The sequence below is a fragment of the Perissodus microlepis genome, chromosome 17, assembly GCF_051167445.1.
Source record: "Perissodus microlepis isolate ML-2025 ecotype Zambia chromosome 17, ASM5116744v1, whole genome shotgun sequence".
In the NCBI taxonomy this organism is placed as follows: domain Eukaryota; kingdom Metazoa; phylum Chordata; class Actinopteri; order Cichliformes; family Cichlidae; genus Perissodus; species Perissodus microlepis.
The window spans coordinates 2,743,956-2,765,562 of record NC_140477.1 but is presented as its reverse complement, the minus strand read 5'-3'; the positions used below and the strand labels follow the sequence as shown (position 1 = coordinate 2,765,562).

Sequence of the window (21,607 nt, the reverse complement as noted above, 5' to 3'; positions counted from 1 at the left end):
TCCAACTCTTAGAAAGGAGAGTGGACGAGTTGGAACAGTAGACATGGCTTGAGGATGTCATCATTACTGGTCTCGAAACCAAACACAGGAGTTACGCGAGAGTCATCGAGACAAACTGGTGGTGATGAGCCCCCGGTAGAGTAGCTGCAAACACTGGAGTGGCAAGTTGTGGAGTTTTTTGCGAGTAAAAAACTGCCCCTGCACAGTAACAACATTGCAGCATGCTATACCCTTCCCAGAAAGAATGCTAAAGCACCTCCAGCGATAGTAGTGAGATTTGTAAATCAAAAACACAAAACTGACTTACTGAGGCAGTCCAGACAGCTGAGAGGAAGCGGAGTAGACTTGAATGAACATCTTACAAAAAAGAATGCAGACATTGCCAGACAAGCTCGCATATTACGGAAGGAAAAAAAAATCCAAGCAACTTGGACAAGAAACTGTAAAGTGATGATAAAGCTTAATGGAACACCAGAAGAAGCTAAGGTCATCACGATTAAGGATCTCGAGGAATTGGATATATATATATATATATAGGAGATAATACTACTGGAGTCAATTGTATGGAAGAGGACCAGAGTCAGGCTGTAATTTGGACATGGGACTGTGATAAGATCACCGGATTTTCTCTTTATGTTCGTAGACAAATGCCGACTGCTAATGTTGTTTCGTCTTTTGTTTTTTTGTTTTTTTGTGAGAATAAGTCATTTAAAGAATACTCATTTACAATGAACGGTGATTTAGATTATAAATCATATGACTTTGAAGCCAATATTGATCTAGAAGGGAATGTGCTTAACACAATTAATGAGACGTGAATATTATATGGAGGAGCAATTTAGAGATAACATTGATATAAGTAATATATTTTCTTTAATTGCTTTTAATGGCTGTGGCTACAATGTAGCTGCCATCACCAGCGTGTGTGAATGTGTGTGTGTGAATGGGTGGATGACTGGATGTGTAAAGCGCTTTGGAGTCCTTAGGGACTAGTAAAGCGCTATACAAATACAGGCCATTTACCATTTAATTGTAGAAGCCTATATAAAAACTTTGCTCCAATTAATGGTTTTTTGCATAGTTTGAGAGGCAAGTTTAAAGTAATTGCTTTATCTGAAACATGGCTAGATGAGAAAAGGGGCTGTGATTTCTATATTGACGGGTATGAGTTATAGTACATAAATAGAACTAATAAGAAGGCAGGAGGGGTGGCACTTTTTGTTAACTGTGATCTGAAATGTAAACAACTTAAAGATATGTCTATGGTTATTGACGACTTAATGGAGACTCTTACAGTAGAACTAGAAATGGAACGAAGAATATAATTGTTACTTGTATATATAGACAGCCTGGAAAAATGTATAGATGTAGTGGAAGATTTATTAAGTAGGGCTAAGGGAAATAATACTTTCTGTTTGTGTGGGGATTATAATATTGATTTTCTAAAAGAAACTAATCACAAGAAACAAAACCTAAGAACAGGAAATCACAAAACAGTGAAGAACTTAGAGAGCCAGAAAATCAAAAGACTAAACCATGAGAAAAATCACAAAATCAAAGAATATAAAATAATCAAAACTTAAAAACTGGGTCACCAGACTCTCGTCGGTGACAGTATGTCTGAATACTTGCAGCCTGTGCATCATTTACAGATGCAGCATGGCAGTATTATTTACAGTGCTGCTGTATAACTCCCAGGGATGCTTCAGGGATGCTGAAGTGACTGAAGAGGACATCGCTGTTTCTGTGTGTAACATATCTCCAACCAACAACCAACAACTTTTCTTGTCAGAAATAAATCTTTGACTTTTTTTTTTTTTAATCAGTTCACTTATTTCTCTTTTTTTAAATTGCATTTTGAAAAAGATTTTTATAAAATTCTGTTTTTTTTTATTTAGAATTAGAAAATGGTTTTTGAAATGAGTTTTCTATTGAGAGTTGAATTCTTTTTTTGACATCCATTTTGAAATGGTCATTAGAGAATAAGTCCTTAATTGATAAATTAATTTCAGTTCCCATCCCTAACCACAAGATGGCTCTCCAACACAAAAAGTTGGAGAAAGTATCTCTCTACAGGCAGTTTGTCAATACTAAGCAAAGCAGCAAAGCACCATTTTTACCACAAGGTGACACAGTTGGCTTTTCCTGCACATCTACTAACATTTTTATGTAGTAAGTCTTTAAAGATTTTCTGTATTAAATTGTATGAAAGACAATTAACCCATTGCTAAATTAAAAAGTAAACAGTCATAAGCATGTCCTGATTTAACACATGGATGGCCTGAGGACAGAAAATCCTCTTGAGCCTCTCTGTTTTTGCTTGGATGGTTCAGAACCTTCTGCCTGATTACAGAAGTTGGAAAAGTTTATTGCTGGGATGGGACGGGTCCTTCCATATCTGAACTGCCCTGGACCAGCATCTCCTGGTGTAAATGTCCTGTAGGGAGGGGAGGGCAGTCGTGCAGCCGTACAGATCACTCTCTGAAGAACGTTTTGGTCTTTAGCAAAGCTGTTCCCGCACCAGGATGCGACGTTCTGTGTGAGGATGCTCTCCACAGCGCCTGTATAGAAAGTCCAGAGGATCACTGGAGCGAAGCCGAACTTCCTCAGTTGTCAGAGGTGATACAGGCGCTGCCTACCCTTTTCGGACTGGACCTGAATGTGGGCAGACCATGTCATGTCTGAGGAGATGTGGACACCGAGATACTTGAAGGACTGCACCCTCTACACCTTTTGGTTTTGCCGACATTCAGCTGGAGGTGGTTATACTGGCACCACGATGTCAGATTCTTCACTTCATCCATGTAGGCCGCCTCATTGTTATTGGAGCCCAACACCACTGTGTTGTCAGCAAACTTCACAATGGTATTGGAGCCGTGGGTAGCCACACAGTCTAAAGTATAGAGGGAGTAGAGCGGTAGCGAGAGTACACACCCCTGTGGCGCTCCCGTGTTGATGGCAATACTGTCGGAAACGCACCAACCCACCCTCACCACCTGAGTTCTGCCAGTGAGGAAGTCCAGCACTCATGCAGACAGACGACTGATGAGTCCTAAATCCCTCAGCTGTGTGAATTGTCTACCGGGCACTACTGTGTTAAATGCTGAACTGTAATCAACAAACAGCATTCCCCTGTTTCTTGTCTACATGGCTAAGGGTGGTGTGCAGGACATGGGCGATGGCGTCTAGGTTGGTAGGCGAACTGGAGTGGATCTGTTCGAGAAGGGTGCAGTCCTCGAACACCTTCATTACTGCAGAAGTCAGTGCAACAGGCCAGTAGTCAATCAGGCATGAGGGCATGTTGGACTTGGGCACAGGGACGATGGTGGATCTCTTGAAGCACGTGGAGACCACAGACTTATCCATGTATCACTCACTTAAAAAAAATCAACCAAACATGTAATTAAAAAAACTATATATAACCTCCATTTGTTCTCATGCATAACGACACTGAAGGACATAACAAAAGGGTGAGAAAACTAAAATCCTGATACATTAGAGAAATGTGCAGTCAAAAATAAGCAATATGGAAGATAAACTGGCAATATTAGTACAGCTATCCTCCCACAGTAAGTTCTATTGGTTGTTAAGATAAAAAGACAAACGTGATAATAATAATTATTAGTTCCTGTTCCAAATTCAAGATTCAAGAGATTCAAGGTTCCTCATTCGTCACATGCATAGTTATAAAGTATAACTCACAGTGAAATGTAACCAGACACGCTCCTCGACTTGTGCAAAAGGGGGGGAGAGAGGAAGAACATACATATATAAAAGAGCCACTAAATAAGACTAAACTATTTCTTTACTATTTGGGACTCTTTCATTTATAATAAGCATCCTTTTTGAAACATGTCAGTTGTGTTTTTCCTTGTTTGATGCAATTATTAACACATAATGGGCAGATACTGTTGTAGGAATGCACTTTTAGTTTCATTTCTCAGTTTCCAGCATTTCAGGCTTTGCAGCATTGTTTGCGTTGACCCAACTGACAATAAAACTCCCAATCCAAGGAGCATCCTTTCAGTCATTCATTCAAGGATCAGAGGTGGGCAGAGGGTGTCCAGCAACAAAAGGTAAGAGTTTCCAGTTTTCTACAAGTAATTTCACATTAACTTTGTTACATAGACTGGGAAAGGTAATTTATATCATGAAACTAGTAGCAGTTTTATAGAAAAGTTTTCACTTTTTAATTTTTTGGAAATACATATGTGCACATGCAGTACATTAGTCCTGTTCAGGGAAACAGAGGTCAATTGAATGTCCATAGAAAGCTTTTAATTTTTTCTTACACTCACCAAACGATTACTCGTGCTTACTTTTTCTCTGTGTAATGCTGTAGTGTCTTCACCTTGCAATATAACATTTCTTGTGAATTTACTTTGTAAATCAAGCTTAATGTAGAGATGTAGATGTATTATACAGCACTGTGTGTCAGCTGTAGTTATTTTACTTTTTCTTCTCGACTTTCACAGAGTGAGCGTTCAGTGTCTGTGGGTGAAGTTCAACATACAATGGCAATTTCAGGAAAACCCTTGACAGACTGGCACAGTGGTGTCCTTGACTGTTGTCAGGATATGAAAACTTGTAAGAAGCAAGTTAAATTTTACTGACTCATAGATTAAATTCAGGATTTTTTTCCTCATTTGTGTTGCCTTCATCTTTTGAGACGTGTTACCACTTTATTGATGTGTTTCTGTGTTTTTCAGGCTGCTATGGATTCTGGTGCTGCCCCTGTCTCGCCTGCACTGTTTCAGGAAACTTTGGAGAGAACAGCTGTCTCCCTTTATGTGATATATGTGGCCCTGGTATATTAGCAGCCTGTGGGATACCTATCTGTGTTCCTCCTGCAGTTTTGTCCTTAAGAGCTGGCATGCGAAACCGATACGGCATCAAGGTATGAAGCATTTGATGGTGACACTGAACTCAAAAATCAACTAGGAATTACAAATCTTATTCACCAAATCAAAAAAATCTATATTGGATTTAATCTATGCCTAAACCTTTTTTGTCTAACATTCACACACATAGTATCTCTTCCGAGGAGATTCCAAGGGATTAATCTACCAAACTTCTGATTGTTAGATTTTGTTTAACCTGCTCTTCCACCTGAATTACACAAAATCTGTATGCTTGTATTCTTTTTCTGCAGGGTTCTCTCTGTAATGATATTGTACTTTCCTGTTTCTGCGAGTGGTGCTCCTGGTGTCAGATGCATCGCAAGTTAAAGCATCGCAAGAAAAACCCGACTGTCACCCTGTTGTCAGCATGCAGCCTATTCCAACTGTCCAGCCAGCAATGATGATGATGATGCCTGCGCAACCAGTTGCAACTGGTTTCATGTCTCAACCAACAGTGGTCATCCAAACAAAGTGACACTCGTAGAAGTCTGATTCTGCTCAGAGTGTGTTCTCATGTATTTACTTGTGAAAGCATAGAATCTAATCATGTTCATGTTAAATCCTTGCTATTGATTTTGTAATTATCAAGAAAATTATCTCTATTAAAAGTTAGCATAAATGATAGGAATGATGATTCACCTATTTGAAGTTTAGTTTACGTTGTAGTTACAATAAAGTAATAATAATGTTTTACTGACTCAATAAAAAAATGAAATCACAGATATGGGCCTCATTGTGTACCTTGATCCTACTTTTCTGAGAGGTTTTTCAAATAAGTGTAACACCCGTCCCACGTTCTACTGAGAGGGGCCCTGGGTTCCTATTGTTACTTTCCTACTGATACTCCCTTTTTGATACTTATGATATAAAATATGCAATAAAACTACACTACAGTGGAACCCCGACTTACGAAATTAATTCGCTGATCAGAGAAGTCGGAGACCTCCGTGAGGAGCCTTCCGTTAATCCTGCACCACTGAACCTGTTGATGCTGGGGTATTGTCTCTGGATTAGCCTTTGCACAACATAGATGAGATGAACAACTTTGCAATGACCGGAGGCAAATAAAGCAAAGTTCTTAAAGGTTATGGGACTTTTGTAACCCAGAACTTTAGAAATTGTCGAATTCTGTTAAACTGCTTAAAAATGGCCTTCTCATGTATGTTCTGATTGAATATACAACAGCAGGCTATCGTTGGAAGATCCAACAAATAGGAATAGAAATACATTTCTCTGCAAATAGTTTGGTTTATTCATTTTATCCATCCATCTTCATCTGCTTTATCCAGGGCCGGCTTGCGGGGGCAGCAGTCTAAGCAGAGAAGCCCAGACCTCCCTCTCCCCAGCCACCTCCTCCAGCTTATCTGGGGGAACACTAAGGCATTCCCAGGCCAGCCGAGAGATATAATCTCTCCAGCGTGTCCTGGGTCTGCCCCGGGGCCTCCCTCCGGTGGGACATGCCCGGAACACCTCACCCAGGAGGCGCCCAGGAGGCATCCTTGTCAGATGCCCGAACCACCTCAGCTGGCTCCTTTCGATGTGGAGGAGCAGCGGCTCTACTCTGAGCCCCTCCCGGATGGCTGAACTTCTCACCCTATCTCTAAGGGAGAGGCCAGCTAATCTTCGGAGGAAGCTCATTTCCGCCGCTTGTATTCCCAATCTCGTTCTTTCGGTCACTAGCCACAGCTCGTGGCCACAGGTGAGGGTAGGGACGTAGATCGGCCGGTAAATTGAGAGCTTCGCTGTTACACCCAGCTCTCTCTTCACCATAACAGACTGGTACAGCGTCCACATCACTGCAGCCGCTGCACCAATCTGTCTGTCGATCTCCCGTTCCCTTCTCCCATCACTTGTGAACAAGACCCCAAGATACTTAAAAAAACAAGTTAGACCCTTCTCTTATTAGCAGTTACAGACCAATTTCAAAATTACCATTAATTGCTAGGATTTTAGAAAAGGTTGCGGCTAGGCAGCTTTTCAGGTTTTTAATCGGGAAACAGCATGAAGGAAGTAAGACAGCGCAATGAGGAACACTGAAACAATGCTACACATGCCATAGATTCTCCAACAGTTCACAATCCACCAGATATACGTTTAATCTGAGATAAGGAAAAAAAAGAAACGACAAACGACACACAGCTAAAAGCAGACAAACGGCCAACAAGGGGAAATATGAAGTCACTTAAAAATATTTAACATATCTATAGCTTTTTGTTGTAACTTGCTTAACAATGAAAAATCTGACACCAGGAAAAGATTTAAAAAATAAGCTTCTGTGGTGACTAAGCTATTTTCAAACTGGAGTCACAAACAGACTTTCTACACATTTGATAATTAATTTTATTGATTATTTCTTCGTAAAATAACTATACAATAACACAGGACTGACAGTCTTTTCAGTCAGTTACTGGGATTTAAATATAAGAAAAAATATATATTAAATTGTTCCTATTGTCTGTATTATTCTTTAAAAGCTGCAAACACAAAATCATTCATCCTGCTGTTTAACTGCACTGCTCATTAAAACCCAACATGCAGATTTGTTGGAGGTGTTTTCTGTCCATGTGGTCTTCAAACATCATCACCAAGTCATCCCAACAGGTTGATTCTGTTCATCTGGACGTAACCTTTTCAGTGGGAGAAACGTTTCGTCACTCATCCAGGTGACTTAGCTGACTGCAGGTTTCTCCAACCTTATAAACCTTGAGACACTTCACCTCTCTAAAGCAGGGGCAGTAATACAGTGGGATGCAAAAGTTTGGGCAACCTTGTAGTCATTATTTTCCTGTATAAATTGTTGGTTGTTACAATAAAAAAAAATGTCAGTTAAATATATCATATAGGAGACACAGACAGTGATATTTGAGAAGTGAAATGAAGTTTATTGGGTTTACAGAAAGTGTGCAATAATTGTTTAAACAAAATCAGGCAGGTGCATAAATTTGGGCACTGTTGTCATTTTATTGATTCCAAAACCTTTAGAACTAATTATTGGAACTCAAATTGGCTCGGTAACCTCAGTGACCCCTGACCTACATACACAGGCGAATCCAATAATGAGAAAGAGTATTTAAGGATGTCAAATGTAAGTTTCCCTCCTCTTTTAATTTTCTCTGAAGAGCAGCAACATGTGGGTCTCAAAACAACTCTCAAATGACCTGAAGACAAAGATTGTTCACCATCATGGTTTAGGGGAAGGATACAGAAAGCTGTCTCACAGATTTAAGCCGTCTGTTTCCACAGTTAGGAACATACTGAGAAAATGGAAAACCACAGGCTCAGTTCAAGTTAAGGCTCGAAGTGGCAGACCAAGAAAAATCGCGGATAGACAGAAGCGACAAATGGTGAGAACAGTCAGAGTCGACCCACAAACCAGCACCAAAGACCTGCAACATCATCTTGCAGCAGATGGAGTCGCTGTGCATCGTTCAACCATTCGCCGCACTTTACACAAGGAGATGCTGCATGCCAGAGTGATGCAGAAGCCTTTTCTCCGCCCACAGCACAAACAGAGCCGCTTGAGGTTTGCTAAAGCACATTTGGACAAGCCAGCTTCATTCTGGAAAAAGGTGCTGTGGACTGATGAAACTAAAATTGAGTTATTTGGGCATAACAAGGGGCGTAATGCATGGAGGAAAAAGAACACAGCATTCTAAGAAAAACACCTGCTACCTCCAGTGAAATATGGTGGTGGTTCCATCATGCTGTGGGGCTGTGTGGCCAGTGCAGGGACTGGGAATCTTGTCAAAGTTGAGGGACACATGGATTCCACTCAGTATCAGCAGATCCTGGAGACCAAGTCCAGGAATCAGTGACAAAGCTGAAGCTGCGTCGGGGCTGGATCTTTCAACAAGACAACGACCCGAAACACTGCTGAAAATCCACAAAGGCTTTCATGCAGAGGAACAACGTTCTGAAACGTTCATCTCAGCCCAGACCTGAATATTTTTGAACATCTGTGGTGTGAGTTAAAGAGAGCTGTCCATGCTCGAAAGCCATCAAACCTGAATGAACTAGAGATGTTTGTAAAGAGGAATGATCCAAAATACCTTCAACCACAATCCAGACTCTCACTGGAACCTACAGGAAGCGTTTAGAGGCTGTAATTTCTGCAAAAGGCAGATCTACTAAATATTGATTTCATTTCTTTTTTTGTGGTGCCCAAATTTATGCACCCGTCTGGTTTTGTTTAAACAATTATTGCACACTTTCTGTAAATCCAATAAACTTCATTTCACTTCTCAAATATCACTGTGTGTGTCTCCTATATGATATATTTAACTGACATTTTTTATTGTAACAACCAACGATTTATACAGGAAAATAATGACTATTAACAAGGTTGCCCAAACTTTTGCATCCCACTGTATCTGTACTCATTCAGTTCTGTTCTTCAACGTCTTCAAGAAATTTAAAGAAGTCCAGACGCTTTTCATTCCAAGCTTCTTAAATTACGATGACCTGGATGACTGGGACACTTCACAGATATTCAGTATTATGTTTTTTTGGAGAAAAATACCGTTGCCCATTTGTCTAGTTTAATGATCTGTTTGAGTATAATATCCCATTTTGTTGTAAATATGTGGGTAAGACAATCAATCAATCAATCAATCAATCAATCAATCAATCCGCGGAATGACGGATGACTTTAGGTGGTGTTTGAAAAAGGAAACACCACCTAGTTCAAAATAGCCGAGGATCTCTAATTTTATTTTTAACAATTTAGGTGCCACAGCAGTGTGAGCTGTGCTAGAAACAGAGTGGAGCAGAAACACAACAATAATCATAACTTTACAAAAATATTTTAATTGCCCTTCGTTAAAATCAGATGAAAGCAAAGTACCTCTGAGGAAGGCGTAAAATCCAAAAACAAAAACTGTTAATATTAATCCAAAAACATAACCAGTGAGAGGAGCACAGAGTAGCACAATGAAATAGGACAAAACATCCACAGCAGTGTCCAACCAGCAGTTAGTAGCCGCTCAGTCCGAGATTCGCACCGCGAACCCTTCGCCGACTAACAGTAGGCCTACCTCCACGTACGCAGCAGCTCTCCTCCGTTACTACTCCACCTGGTGGTTCCGTCGGCGACTCTAAAGAACAGAGACACCAGGATCTGGCCGTGTACAGCTGTTGTCGAGCTCCGAGCAACCCCAACTCGAATTCCACTGCATCCGCTCCCGGACTGTCCTTCTCTGCTCTCCAGAAAAAGAAATCGACGTCTTCTCTGTTCAGGACTTCTTAATTATCACACCTGGTGTTACGCATCCTGTCTGCCTAATACCAGGTGCTGTCTGTTAATTATGAAAATTCACTGTATACTGGAGCCTGCATTAAATATGTGGAAGGAGCTTATGATCCTTTGTGATGAAGACCTAAAATGCTATTCTGATATTCTAATAATATTATATTAATTAATAATATTATATTATCTAATATTCATGTTGCAAAATGTAAGTAACAAACAATGAAACAAAAAACAAATAAACAAACAAAACTAATATCTTTAGTCTTCCGTGAGGCCATAAAACAGGCCATCTCAGCAACATCACCCTAAATATTTGCCAAAATAAGTTACAAATAAAATCCTAGGTTTTTTTCAAGTCTGTTGTAAAATAAAATTAGCTGTCAAAAATTTGCACTGAAGACGATTTTGTTGTTGCAATAGTTTCTGGGAGTACTGGACCCCATTTTGCCTTCATTTAACCTGCCACAGATTTAGCAGGGTGCTAAAAAGCTTCCCCTGAGGTTTTGGTCCATATCGATATGTCAGCATCACACAGTTACTGGAGATTTGTTGGCTTTACATCCATGATATTAATCTTCTGTTTTATAATATGCTGCAGTGTAAGTTGGTACCAAGAGGCCCAAAGTAAATATCCACAACACCAGAGTTTTTATAGTTTGTGTTTTCAAATGACTGTTTTTAGTATTTCTTGCTCAAAAGTGTTTGGTTTAATTAGTTTAGTTTAATTTGTAAATACTTTATGTCAAAAGTCAGTACAGAATTACAATAAAAATACAGAACTTTTTGAAAGTAGTTACACTCTTGTTGGCATTAAGAGTCTCAGTAAATACATTCATCAATGCCTCATCAGACCAGCTCATGAAAAAAATTAACCAATATTACAAATACTGAAAATGGAGATATTTCTCCCATGTTTTTATTTTTTATTTTTCAGTTTTCCAAGGTCACATAATCGTTTTTAGATTTTATTTCAATTTTTAGTTAAGCAAAGGGTTTTGTTTTTACATCTAGTTTTAATTGTGTATTTAGTTTTAGCTAACTATAATAACCGTGCCCCACAGCATTACACCCCCACCACCAGCCAGAACTGCGGATACAAGACACGATGGATGCACATGGACGGATCCATGCTGTAGGCCATCTGTTTTACAGTTCCATATGTGTTGTGTTTAGAGATGCTGTTCTGCATACCTGGGTTGTACAAATTTCCCTTTCAAGCACATCTCAAGGATGCTGTTGCAGTGCATTGTTTTTAATTTTCTATCATCAAGTTGCAGTATACAAACCAAAGGTTCTGTTTGGTTTTGCTCTTTATTTGCAAAAGAAAAACACAAAGTCCAACTAGTGCCGATGCAAAAATGAGCAAATCTGTGTATATTTTTAAAAAACCTCAACTTATCTGTTAACAGCATGTTAAGGATACATTTTTCTCACATACACACACAGTTGAATAGTATCATAGATGGTTCACATAAATTATTTTACTTATACTGGCTCTAACATTAAGTATATAACATATTTCTGTATTAGTAAACTGTGTACATGACTAAAGATGATATCCGATCTCGGACAGCTAGATAAAGATGTCCACTGTCCTCTCTTCTTCTTTTTCTCGTTCTGTAAAGAGGCGGTGTGTATTATGATTAATGTACATAGCCTCTGAGAGTGTATGACATTGGGAGAGCATGGTATGTATCTTTTTACCTAATGCAGCATTGATGGATCCAGCCTCTTCATCTCCCTCTGGACCCAATCATCGTCTGGATTGGCACACACAGGTTTGGACTTCTTTTTCATCTGAAACCTACATATGTGAGTATCATTATTTAAAGTTCTCAAGCTTATTTTAGAAGTTCACATACTTCATTAAATGTCGATCATGCACTTCCTAAATTGGGTTTTTCTTTTTCCGTCAGTCTGTGCTTATTAATTATGTTGGAATTTGACAGTGCAGGAAAACAAAATCAGTCAGAAGTGAAGGATCTTACACTGTATACTCACAAAACAGCTGTGATGTTGCAGACAGTGTTCGATTCCTGCATAGTGTAACCGACGATGTTTCTCTTCTTTTTTATGTCGTTAACATAGCCGAGGCAGCACTTGCTATACGAGCCTGGAGAGAAAGTTAGAGAGTAACGGAGAAATAAACCACCCCGCTTGGAAATGTTGTGGACGTCTGCCAGTCAGTGCTGTCCAGTATTATTCCCACATCCCCTCACTAAAAAAACAACAGGTGTTCAGGAACAAAGACAAAGGAATGAGGCTTCAGGAACTGTGGTTAACCCAAGATGTGGCAAAAAAAAAACCCACCAAAAGATGGGTGCATATTTTTAGTCAGATTTTTAGAAGATACTGTGAAGAGCTGCATGGTTACATTTCTGTGAATTCTGTTAAAAGTAGATATTTAAGTGGAAATGTCACAGTTGAGTTCTGCATCCAGTCCATTCTGTTTGACTTACCTTGTGCCAGACTCAGGTACGTGCAGATGAAGAGAAGAATGAAAACAAAAGCATGAAACTTCATCGCTGCTGCTGTTGTTCTTGTTGTTTTGCTCATTGCACAGAAACACTAAGAGATTAAATAAAAGAGCAAAGTCAAACAGAAAGGTGGAGGCAGAATAAATCACACCCACTGCTTTGCAGATGTTGGGCAAATATACAGTTTTTTCCAAAGCAAATGCCTCCCTCTGTGCTCTTTCATAAGAGCACAGAGGGAGGCATTTGTTCTCATTTCTTTAGTTCAATCTAAAAAACATCCCAAAGGTGCCCTCAACAAATTTGATGCAAGCTACAACAACTACAGCAGATACAAAGTAACTGAAGGTCACGTCATTAAGAAATCAGAGAAAACATCCGTCAATGATTTGGCACAGGAACCAGGATGTGTATATTAATGATACCAATAGTGTGATACTTTGTTTCCATCCGCTGAGTTCAGTATGTAGCCCACTATATTGTGCTAAATAAATTATTTTTTGGGAAATCAAAAAATATGCTAAATATTGTACTGTACAAAATGAAAAATGATCACCTGTGAATAAAAATATACACAAAATGTATAATTTGTGTTGACTATCATGTCTGGTTCTGAAGAATCAACATGCTGGTTTAAAGCTTATAAAAATCCCACAAACTCTTTTTGCTTTAGCTGCTGCGTTTCCATTTTTATTTGTAAATCTTTCAGTACATCACTGCATCCATTTTCCATTTTACAAGCAGAATGTAAAGAAATGAGGGGTGGTTCTACACTGTCGCACAGACCATATGGGAAAAATCATGAACAATACACAATTTTTTAATGACACTAATGATAAAAAATATTTAATGTTTAATATTTTTGTTTCAAATTTCATTATCAGTTATACCAGTGTTCCCAGTTCACAGGAAAATCTGACAACATTGTTAAACAGGGTCAGAAAAATAAAAATAAACATTTTACTTTAGTCCTTAAATTTAAATAATTATACAAACATTGTATTGGGGGGGGGGGGGTTGAGACAGTTATTTATATATTACATATTATAAGCTTATAATTGCTGTATACACTATGAAGCCATCACCTTACGTTATCTAACAGGTAAAGAGTTTTTGAGCTAGAACAGATTCCTATTTTGTAACAAATATATAACAGAATACAAAGAAATAAACTTCAAAAGAAGAATAAAAACAAAGAAATGCTATCGTTGTTATATGTCGCTTGTTTCTAGCCTGGAAACAGAGAAAACGTACTTTTAACAGTATTTTTAGGTTGTGATTGTAACTCTTGTTTTTCTTTCTCCGTTGCTGCAGTCAGTCTCTGTCTCATTGGTCCAGTTCTCATAGCAGACAAAGCCGGTCATTGACCCAGAGCCACAGATCAAGAGCACAGCTGTAGCACAGTCCCAGCCAGACGTGGGCTGTGTTGGTGTTCTTGGCTGCCTCCTTCACCAGTTCCTGCTGTTCCAGGTTTGTGATGGAGACCAGGTCAAACATGCACTCTGCATTATTTTAAGGCCTCATGCTATTATTTTTCTTTCTTTAATCAAAGTTTTTTGTTTTTTCTTTGTATGTTATTTTTTTTAATCAAAATACAGGAATAAAGCATTCTACAGTTTGAAAAACAAACAAAGCAAAACAAAACAGCTTCTAACACATTAGCTTTGAGGACAAAATGTTGCCTTGGTCCCTGATGTATCCCACCCACTAACAGGCTCTAAGATGAAGAGATAATCAGTGTAATTCACCTTACATGTCCGGGGTCATAATTTTATGCCTGATCAACTTAAATGATTGTTATGTGTCATCTGTTTCTAGTATTGGCACATTTTAACCCATGACTGCTACACTGCTTTCAAAACCAGTCACAGAGAACAGATGAAGTTAAACTTCTCTTCATCATCTTTCTTGAACCATTTATGTTCTCCTCCTGTCTCCATGGCTACAGCCAGGTTGCAATGTCCAGTGTCTGTCTCATTGGCCCAGCTCTGATAGCAGGCAAGCCGGTCATTGACCCAGAACCACAGATCGAGAGCGCAGCTGTAGCGCAGTCCGAGCCAGACATACGGAGTGGTGGCATTCTTGGCTTTCTCCTTCACCAATTCTTGCTGTTCACTGCTTGTGATGGAGACCAGGTCATCATGGTGCTTTCTGCAGTAAATTAAGGCGTCGTCCCAATTTTTGCTTTCATTGATCAGGATCCATTTTTCTGTCATGAAAGAACACATGATATTTGTATATAAGAACAGAAGAAAACTAGTTTGTGTTATTTAGCTTGATGATGAAACTTATACCAGCGTTCCTCATGTACACTTCTTTCAGTGAGAATAAGAAAGATTCAAAAAGTCATTTTAACATTTATTCCTTCAGTAAGAAAACTGACAGAAACCAGATGTAAAAGCTGAATCTTTGCAAATCTCACCATCATAGCAGAAGAAAGGTTTTGTGTTGTTACAATCATCAGCGCTCCATTTTCCTTCTTTGTTTAATGCAATCATCGCACACTTCCTGGTGCCGCTGTCAGTTTTAGACAGCTCTACAGGCAACTCATGCACACTTTCCCAGTGTCTGTAAGAATAATTACTCCCATCTGACCACCTCCAGGTGTCTCTGAACAGGCCGATCCATGATGGTGGTTTACGAGATAATTTACTGACTGCTTCCTTTAACTGTTCTGCTCCACTGGCCAGGTCTGTGTGGTGCTCTCTGCAGTAGCTCTGAGCCTCACGCCACTTTTTTTTTGTGTCAATCAAATGGAGTGATTTGTTTTGTTCTGTGGAATAAAGAGAAAAAAGTGTCACAAGAAATGCACATTTTTTGATCTCAGACAATAGTTTTTTTCATGAAAACTGGAAAATATTAACCTGGAATACTGAAAATTATGATCATTTCATTGTGCTGTATTGTAACAATTTGTAGTGTAAAAAGCTACTGTCAGTCTGTAAAATAAGATCAATAATTAATGACTAGCTCAATAATTCATACTGCATGTTGAAACAACCCACTAACAAAAAATGCGACTTAAAACAAAGTCCAAAGCTGAAGTATGATTGTAAAAATACTTTCATGTTTTACTCTCTGTAACAACATTAGGAGAATACCCACTGCTGTGACATCATGCTCAGGATGTCTTTGCTCTGTGTGGCAGAGAAACAGTTCTCTGAAGTTTTATTCTTTCCCAGTTAAATTTACCCATTTTATTTCCTTTCCTATTCATAGTCTTTTATTTTAGGTCACGAGCAGTTGTCTAAGCATTTCACTGCATATCGTACTGTGTATGACTGTGAATGTGACAAATAAAATTTGAATTTGAATTTTATGTTATTTTGTGTAATACCATTTGGCACCACAAGATGGTGCTATAAATCAATGAAACATACAGTCTGCTCTGCTCTAAAAAAAAAAGCAGTGTTTCTTTTCATATTCATTAGAGGTGAATTATATTTAAATATGAACAGTTATTTAATTAATTAATAAATGATTGCCTTATTCTCACCATTATAGCAGACAAAAGCGTGATTGTTAGAACAGCCAACATCCACCAGCCCATCAGGGCTTTTAATCCGTCCACAGTTCTCAAGATGTTCAGGTTTATCATTAGGTTCCCCTACTTTCCATTTTATCTCTTTATCATGGAACTCCACTCCTGGCAGAGACCAGTGCCACATCCTGTTTTCTCTTCCTGAGATGCTGTACAGCCCAATCCAGGCGTTTGCTTGATTCTCTGTAGAATCTATGTACAGAGTCTCCCTATATGTCACGTCAGGCACTGTGGCCAGGTCTTTATATCCTTCTCTACAGTAGCTCTGAGCTTCGGCCCATGTTTTAGGCTCTTTAATAAAATAGTACTTATAGCGCTGGCATGAAAACAAGGAACACTGACCTAAAAAGAAAAAAACAAATATACACCTTAATAAATGTATAAACGTAATGATGTCAGAGAAGTTGTTAAGAAAGTTAAATCAGGAGGGAAGACATCACATAAAGAAAACAACACATGCCTAAAACGAGTAGTTTCAATGCTTTTAGTGATTACACAGTAACAGTGCACTAATCTGAAGTGAATTATTTTGTGGTTTTTCCAGTAAAATTATCTACTTACCCATTAGAATGAGCAGAAAATGTCTCCAGTGCATCTTTGCTCTGTTTGATAGACCCAGTATTTCAGTGTGTGGTTAGTTTTTTTTAAATTGTTGTTGTTTTTAGACGTGGAGAAAAGACAATTCAAGTTAATATGGTTTCACCACTTTGTCTAAGAAAGCTCAATAGAAGGACGGATAGAAATAACAAAGGACAGAAATGTGCAGATGATAAAAATTCAACTAAACAAGGAAAATAAACAAGAAGCTGAGACTTTTTGTTTTGTTTTGCATTATGAAATTGCTATTTCACAGCTTGGAACAGCCGTTTTAACACAAACTGTTTTACTGCAGGACTATTTTATCACTGCCTTATATTGCTATTTTTGATTCTGTCATTATAGCCACCCCCTGTGACAGCAAACAAGAATAAAACATGGGATCTACATTTAATATGTGAAAATACATTAATATCAATCTCTAAAGAAATACATTTTAACCTCTATTCTGAGCCAATAATGTCAAATTACACTACAAAGTTTCTACTTACGTCAGGTTGTTCCTCTGTCCCTGCTTCACTCTGATCTGTTCTTATTCTGGGTCATTGAATGAAACATTCAGCTCTAACAAAAAGATTCTGTATTATGTATTTGAGCATTCAAAACAGAAGTCAGTCATTCACAATCTAATCTAGATGAAGCCATGGAAAACAGGAAAGACGACAGGCCGATCTTAAATTCAAAACCGGACCAGGAAATGTGCAGCTATTGCACATTTAAAAAACAAAAACATTTCAATAAATTCAAATTATCTGTCACCATAATGCATACTACTCTAAAGACGCAGCATTTGACATCTGCTTTCTATCAGTGTACTTTATGAAGATGAACTGAAACTTTTATTCCCACAAATCCCTTTTTTCTCATTTAAAAAGCACACAAAGCTGGTGGATGTCAGCCACGTGAGCCAGTGATAATACTCAAGTGTGTGACTATCTGTGATGTGTCGAATTCTAGTAGATTTATATCAAAGTTTGCAGTGATCAGTAAATGTAATTGTGGTGGAGGTGTGGTCCCTGGATCAGCTGCAGGGGACGGGGAGGTTGGTGGGTCAGGTGGGGATGATTTATGATGAGGTTTTCCCCTTTTTCAGTGATGTCGCAGACCGGAGATGGAGGAGGAGGGTGCGCAGAACTGGCTGCCGTGGGTGCTGAGAGTGAAAGTGTCCCTGAGTGATTAATAAACCCATAAAGGTGAACACGGGGTGCTGGCTCCCAGTCCTTTACAGTTGTTTGCAAATCATCTCGATAGCAAATGAAAAAGAAACCAAGTGTTTGTTCCATCACTTACCTTGAATAAGAGGGACAGGAGACCAGCCGCAAAGGCTGACACATCCCACATCGATGGAGACAACACTGAATGTCACACCGCTCAGAGAAAAACACTGAAACATGACTGTAGAAAAATGTGGTCCACACCGAACAGTCATTAAAAACATACGAACAGAATTATATTAAGGTTTGTAACTTCATCATGCACATATTGTTATTAGACTTTGTTGGTTCTCGCTGGATGAAACTGGATGCAAAGAAGATTAAAACCTCGTAGTGACTGGTTGGGTCGCTGCAGTTTTTCATGTTGGTCTGCAAACACAAAGTGTCACAAGGAAAAACATTCATTCTTATCAATGTTATATAGATCAATATTTAAGTGTAATTTCCCAATAGTACACATCTTATGTGTAGTGAGGTGTTTTATACTAGTGTGGTCATCCTGTAGTAAATATATAACAGTGTTCAAAGAAGTAAACTGAAAAAGGAGAATAAACACAAAAGAAACGTTATTATTGTTTGTAGCCTGGACGATGCAACAATATTGTATTTTTCCAGACTTGCTAGAAATAAAAGGTCTATCACCGGTAAGCCTGTCAGAAAGAATAGATGAAGTTTAACTCCTCTTCATCTGTTTTCTTGGACCACTCGTCTTCTCCTGCTTGCTTCTACAGACATGTCAAACTGTCCAGTCTCTCTCTCATTGGCCCAGTTATCATAGCAGAGAAGCTGATCATTGACCCAGAACCAGAGATCAAGAGCACAGCTGTAGCACAGTCGCAGCCAGATGTGTTGGTGTTCTTGGCTGCTTCCGTCACCAGTTCCTGCTGTTCCATGTTCATGATGGAGACCAGGTCAAAGGTGCACTCTGCAGTAACTTCAGGCCTCATCCCGTTATTTGCTTTCTTTGATCAGGATCAACATTTCTGCCATGAGTAAACACAGATGTTTGGTTGAATCTGAGGACATCGGGCTTCAGTAAGAACGACATTAAAATGTGAGGCGAAACAAAACAGGGCAAAAAAAACAAAGAGAAGAAAAAAGTACGAGTTAGGCTTTACGTTTTGACTTTAACATTTTCCCCGTATCATCTTTACTTTTCTTACTTTACTTCATTGCTTTGCTTTCTTCATTTCAATATGGCATCTTACTTAAAATTCTAAAAGTAATTAAGTAAGAATGCTGACAAAGACCTTATTTAGAAATCTCACCATCATAGCAAAAGAAAGGTTTTGTGTTGTTACAATCATCAGCGCTCCATTTTCCTTCTTTGTTTAATGCAGTCATTGCACATTTCGTAGTGCCACTGTCAGTTTAAGACAGCTCTTCTTCAACTCATGCACACTTTCCCAGTGTCTGTAAGAACAGTCACTCCCATTCGACCGCGTCTGGGTGTTTTTGAATGATAACTAATAAGTAAAAAGTTATATCAAAACTAAGAGAGTGAAAATGGTGAGTGAAGAGGAAATACTCAAGTAAAACCCTCAGCAGCTTAAACCTGTTGCAGTGTAGCTGGAAGCAGCTCTCCAAACTGGGAGCTGGAACGGCAAGGGCGGGGTAAGTGGTCAGAGTGAGGCAGATTGGTGATCTAATTGATCACCAATCTAATCCAAGAGGTGCTGTGATGCAAAGAGCTGCCGAGTACAAACCAGCTTCAGGATGAAGGAGTGCATTGCCAGAGGATGGAGGTGGCAGACAACAGGATGGCTGAGGGAAGGAAAACACAGGCTGAATAAATGTTTCTATGAACAAAACCCTCTTTCTGTGAAACTCTGTGGTGGCCAGCACTAACTGTGGTTAGCTGAAGACTTGGCAAAGAGTCATGGTGAGCACTGCTCATCAGTACTGGCAGCTCAGTTGCCAGCAGGTGTGGAGACGCGCAGGAATGCAGCAACTCCACCCAGGGGTGGAAATGGTGACTCTGTGGAAAAACCCAAGCACTCACCCGGACCATGACAATTTCATGTTAGCACTACTGGCACCACTTTCTCTGGTTTATAAAATATAGTCTGTTTTGAGGAAGAACAGTAAAGAAAGCATGGAAATGTACAGACTTTACTATTGTTACTTCAAGTTTTAGGAATATCTGCCTCCATTCACTGTAAAAAACAAAAAAGACTTCAAATAAACATTTTTATAAAAGAAAATGGTAAAAACATTCAGACCTGGACATTGGTCTTCATTCGTCTTTGATTGTCTCCCCTTTGTGGGCTAAGGAAGAATTTACTGCTGGAACAGGAGGACTGTAATCTGCATTTGAACATTAAAAAAATAAGTCTGAATTCCATTGCGTCCTTCAACATCTAATTTACATAATGTCATGTAAGCAGAAGAGACAAGAGGCCAAACAGACGCTCTACTGCTCCTCAATCCAAACTGCTCAACCCGACTCTGTTCCTCTGATATACTTCTTCCTAATCCTGTCCTTTCTGGTCACTCCCAGCAAACATCTCAACATCTTGAGCTCTGCCTCCTTCAGGTTTGGCTCCTGTCTTTCTGTCAGTACCACTGTCTCCACCGTCCTTCTGTGGAGTGCACATTTTCAAGCCTCAACGCTTTTTAAGTGTTTTGACTACCACCATGCTGGTTTTGCTGGAGCCATAGAGTACTGCATTTGTTTGAGGGTAGAGTGCTAAGCTATCAGCTAATGCTTTGTTATTATGAAGCTACATCCACTATCTGTACAAGTGCATCAGAAACAGACAATAAAATACAGTATAAGCCACCAAACCTCAAGAAAAAACTTTTTGGATCATCTGTATCATTCAGCGAGCTAAACATAGTGAACAGTCTCAGGTTCTGTGAGCTGAGGTGAGGTCCACACACAGGTCAGCTATAGCCACCACTAGGAAAACAGAAAAACGAAAACACAAGAAACACAATCATAAAATCAAAACAGGAACCAAGACTCAAAAATATTAGTTCTGTATTCCTCAAAATTCTATTTAGGATACCATTTTGTATAAAATCCTGTGAAAGTTATTATCACCAAAATTAAATTGACTAAATAAATAAACTTATTCATCTTTTTGTGTCATTGTGAACTCGTTTAATGTGTATTGAAAAAAAAATGTTTCAAAGAGCTCAAAGAAAGTGCTTATAACCACTAATAACTTAAAAGTTTGGATATGATCCTTTGGAAACTAAAGCTTTATCCTAAATTTTATGACCCTGACCTTGTACCTATACATAAGGTGTAGTTTATAATCTTTAACCATTTGTATGGAGCAGATTTTGGCTTATATGAGCTAAAAGAAAACCTTGAGATCCTCTTGAAATTTGAAGCTCAAGGTCAGATGCTTAGCCACACTAGGTACTTGTGTCCCCCAAGGCCTAGTATACTTTGAAGTTTGAAAATGCTTCACAAAGAATTGTGAGTAATATAAAGTTTTCACTGATTTTCGGCAAAAAGAAATCTGCCTGTGCTGTTCTTGGTATCTACCCTCACACAAAACTGTGGCGACTCGACTGATGGACAGACAGACAAAAAAACTAAACAAATGAAACCAATTACATACTCACTCCCTTCAGGGGGAGAATTATACACTGACATTAATTCAGAGTTTTGCTTGCCT

The 21,607-nt window shown here is 38.9% G+C and overlaps 2 protein-coding genes and 1 pseudogene across 3 annotated transcripts; 1 reads left to right on the top strand and 2 right to left on the bottom strand.

Moving 5' to 3' along the window:
• The first annotated feature begins 4,487 nt into the window (after nucleotides 1-4,487).
• On the top strand, nucleotides 4,488-5,376 carry LOC146369030 (cornifelin homolog B-like; annotated as a pseudogene).
• A 6,065-nt stretch (nucleotides 5,377-11,441) lies between these two features.
• Nucleotides 11,442-12,749, bottom strand: LOC146369029 (C-C motif chemokine 20-like). The gene is made up of 4 exons (XM_084910090.1): nucleotides 12,609-12,749; nucleotides 12,151-12,262; nucleotides 11,854-11,953; nucleotides 11,442-11,766 (listed from the first exon to the last, which is right to left on the bottom strand). Exons 1-3 carry the CDS (start codon nucleotides 12,703-12,705, stop codon nucleotides 11,854-11,856), a joined length of 309 nt encoding a protein of 102 aa, XP_084766216.1. The 5' UTR covers nucleotides 12,706-12,749; the 3' UTR covers nucleotides 11,442-11,766.
• Nucleotides 12,750-13,302: 553 nt separating this feature from the next.
• On the bottom strand, nucleotides 13,303-20,108 carry LOC146369028 (C-type mannose receptor 2-like). 2 transcript variants are annotated; one of them, XM_084911020.1, is made up of 5 exons: nucleotides 17,253-20,107; nucleotides 16,726-16,766; nucleotides 16,120-16,506; nucleotides 15,046-15,396; nucleotides 13,303-14,832 (listed from the first exon to the last, which is right to left on the bottom strand). In XM_084911020.1, exons 2-5 carry the CDS (start codon nucleotides 16,757-16,759, stop codon nucleotides 14,489-14,491), a joined length of 1,116 nt encoding a protein of 371 aa, XP_084767146.1. In that variant the 5' UTR covers nucleotides 16,760-16,766; nucleotides 17,253-20,107; the 3' UTR covers nucleotides 13,303-14,488. The 2 variants fall into 2 exon arrangements, with proteins under 2 accessions (XP_084767146.1, XP_084767147.1); XM_084911021.1 differs by having other exon boundaries at nucleotides 16,726-20,108.
• Nucleotides 20,109-21,607: the final 1,499 nt, after the last annotated feature.

Bases quoted from the DNA above. Each gene is read 5' to 3' on its own strand.
- LOC146369029 (XM_084910090.1), bottom strand. From the start codon at position 12,705: ATGAGCAAAACAACAAGAACAACAGCAGCAGCGATGAAGTTTCATGCT. The intron at 12,263-12,608 runs GTAAGTCAAACA...CTTTCTCTCCAG, and splicing joins GTACCTGAGTCTGGCACAAG to GCTCGTATAGCAAGTGCTGC. The intron at 11,954-12,150 runs GTGAGTATACAG...TCACATATGTAG, and splicing joins TGCAACATCACAGCTGTTTT to GTTTCAGATGAAAAAGAAGT.
- LOC146369028 (XM_084911021.1), bottom strand. From the start codon at position 16,759: ATGCACTGGAGACATTTTCTGCTCATTCTAATGG. The intron at 15,397-16,119 runs GTGAGAATAAGG...TTTATTCCACAG, and splicing joins CGCTTTTGTCTGCTATAATG to AACAAAACAAATCACTCCAT. The intron at 14,833-15,045 runs GTGAGATTTGCA...CTTTCATGACAG, and splicing joins ACCTTTCTTCTGCTATGATG to AAAAATGGATCCTGATCAAT.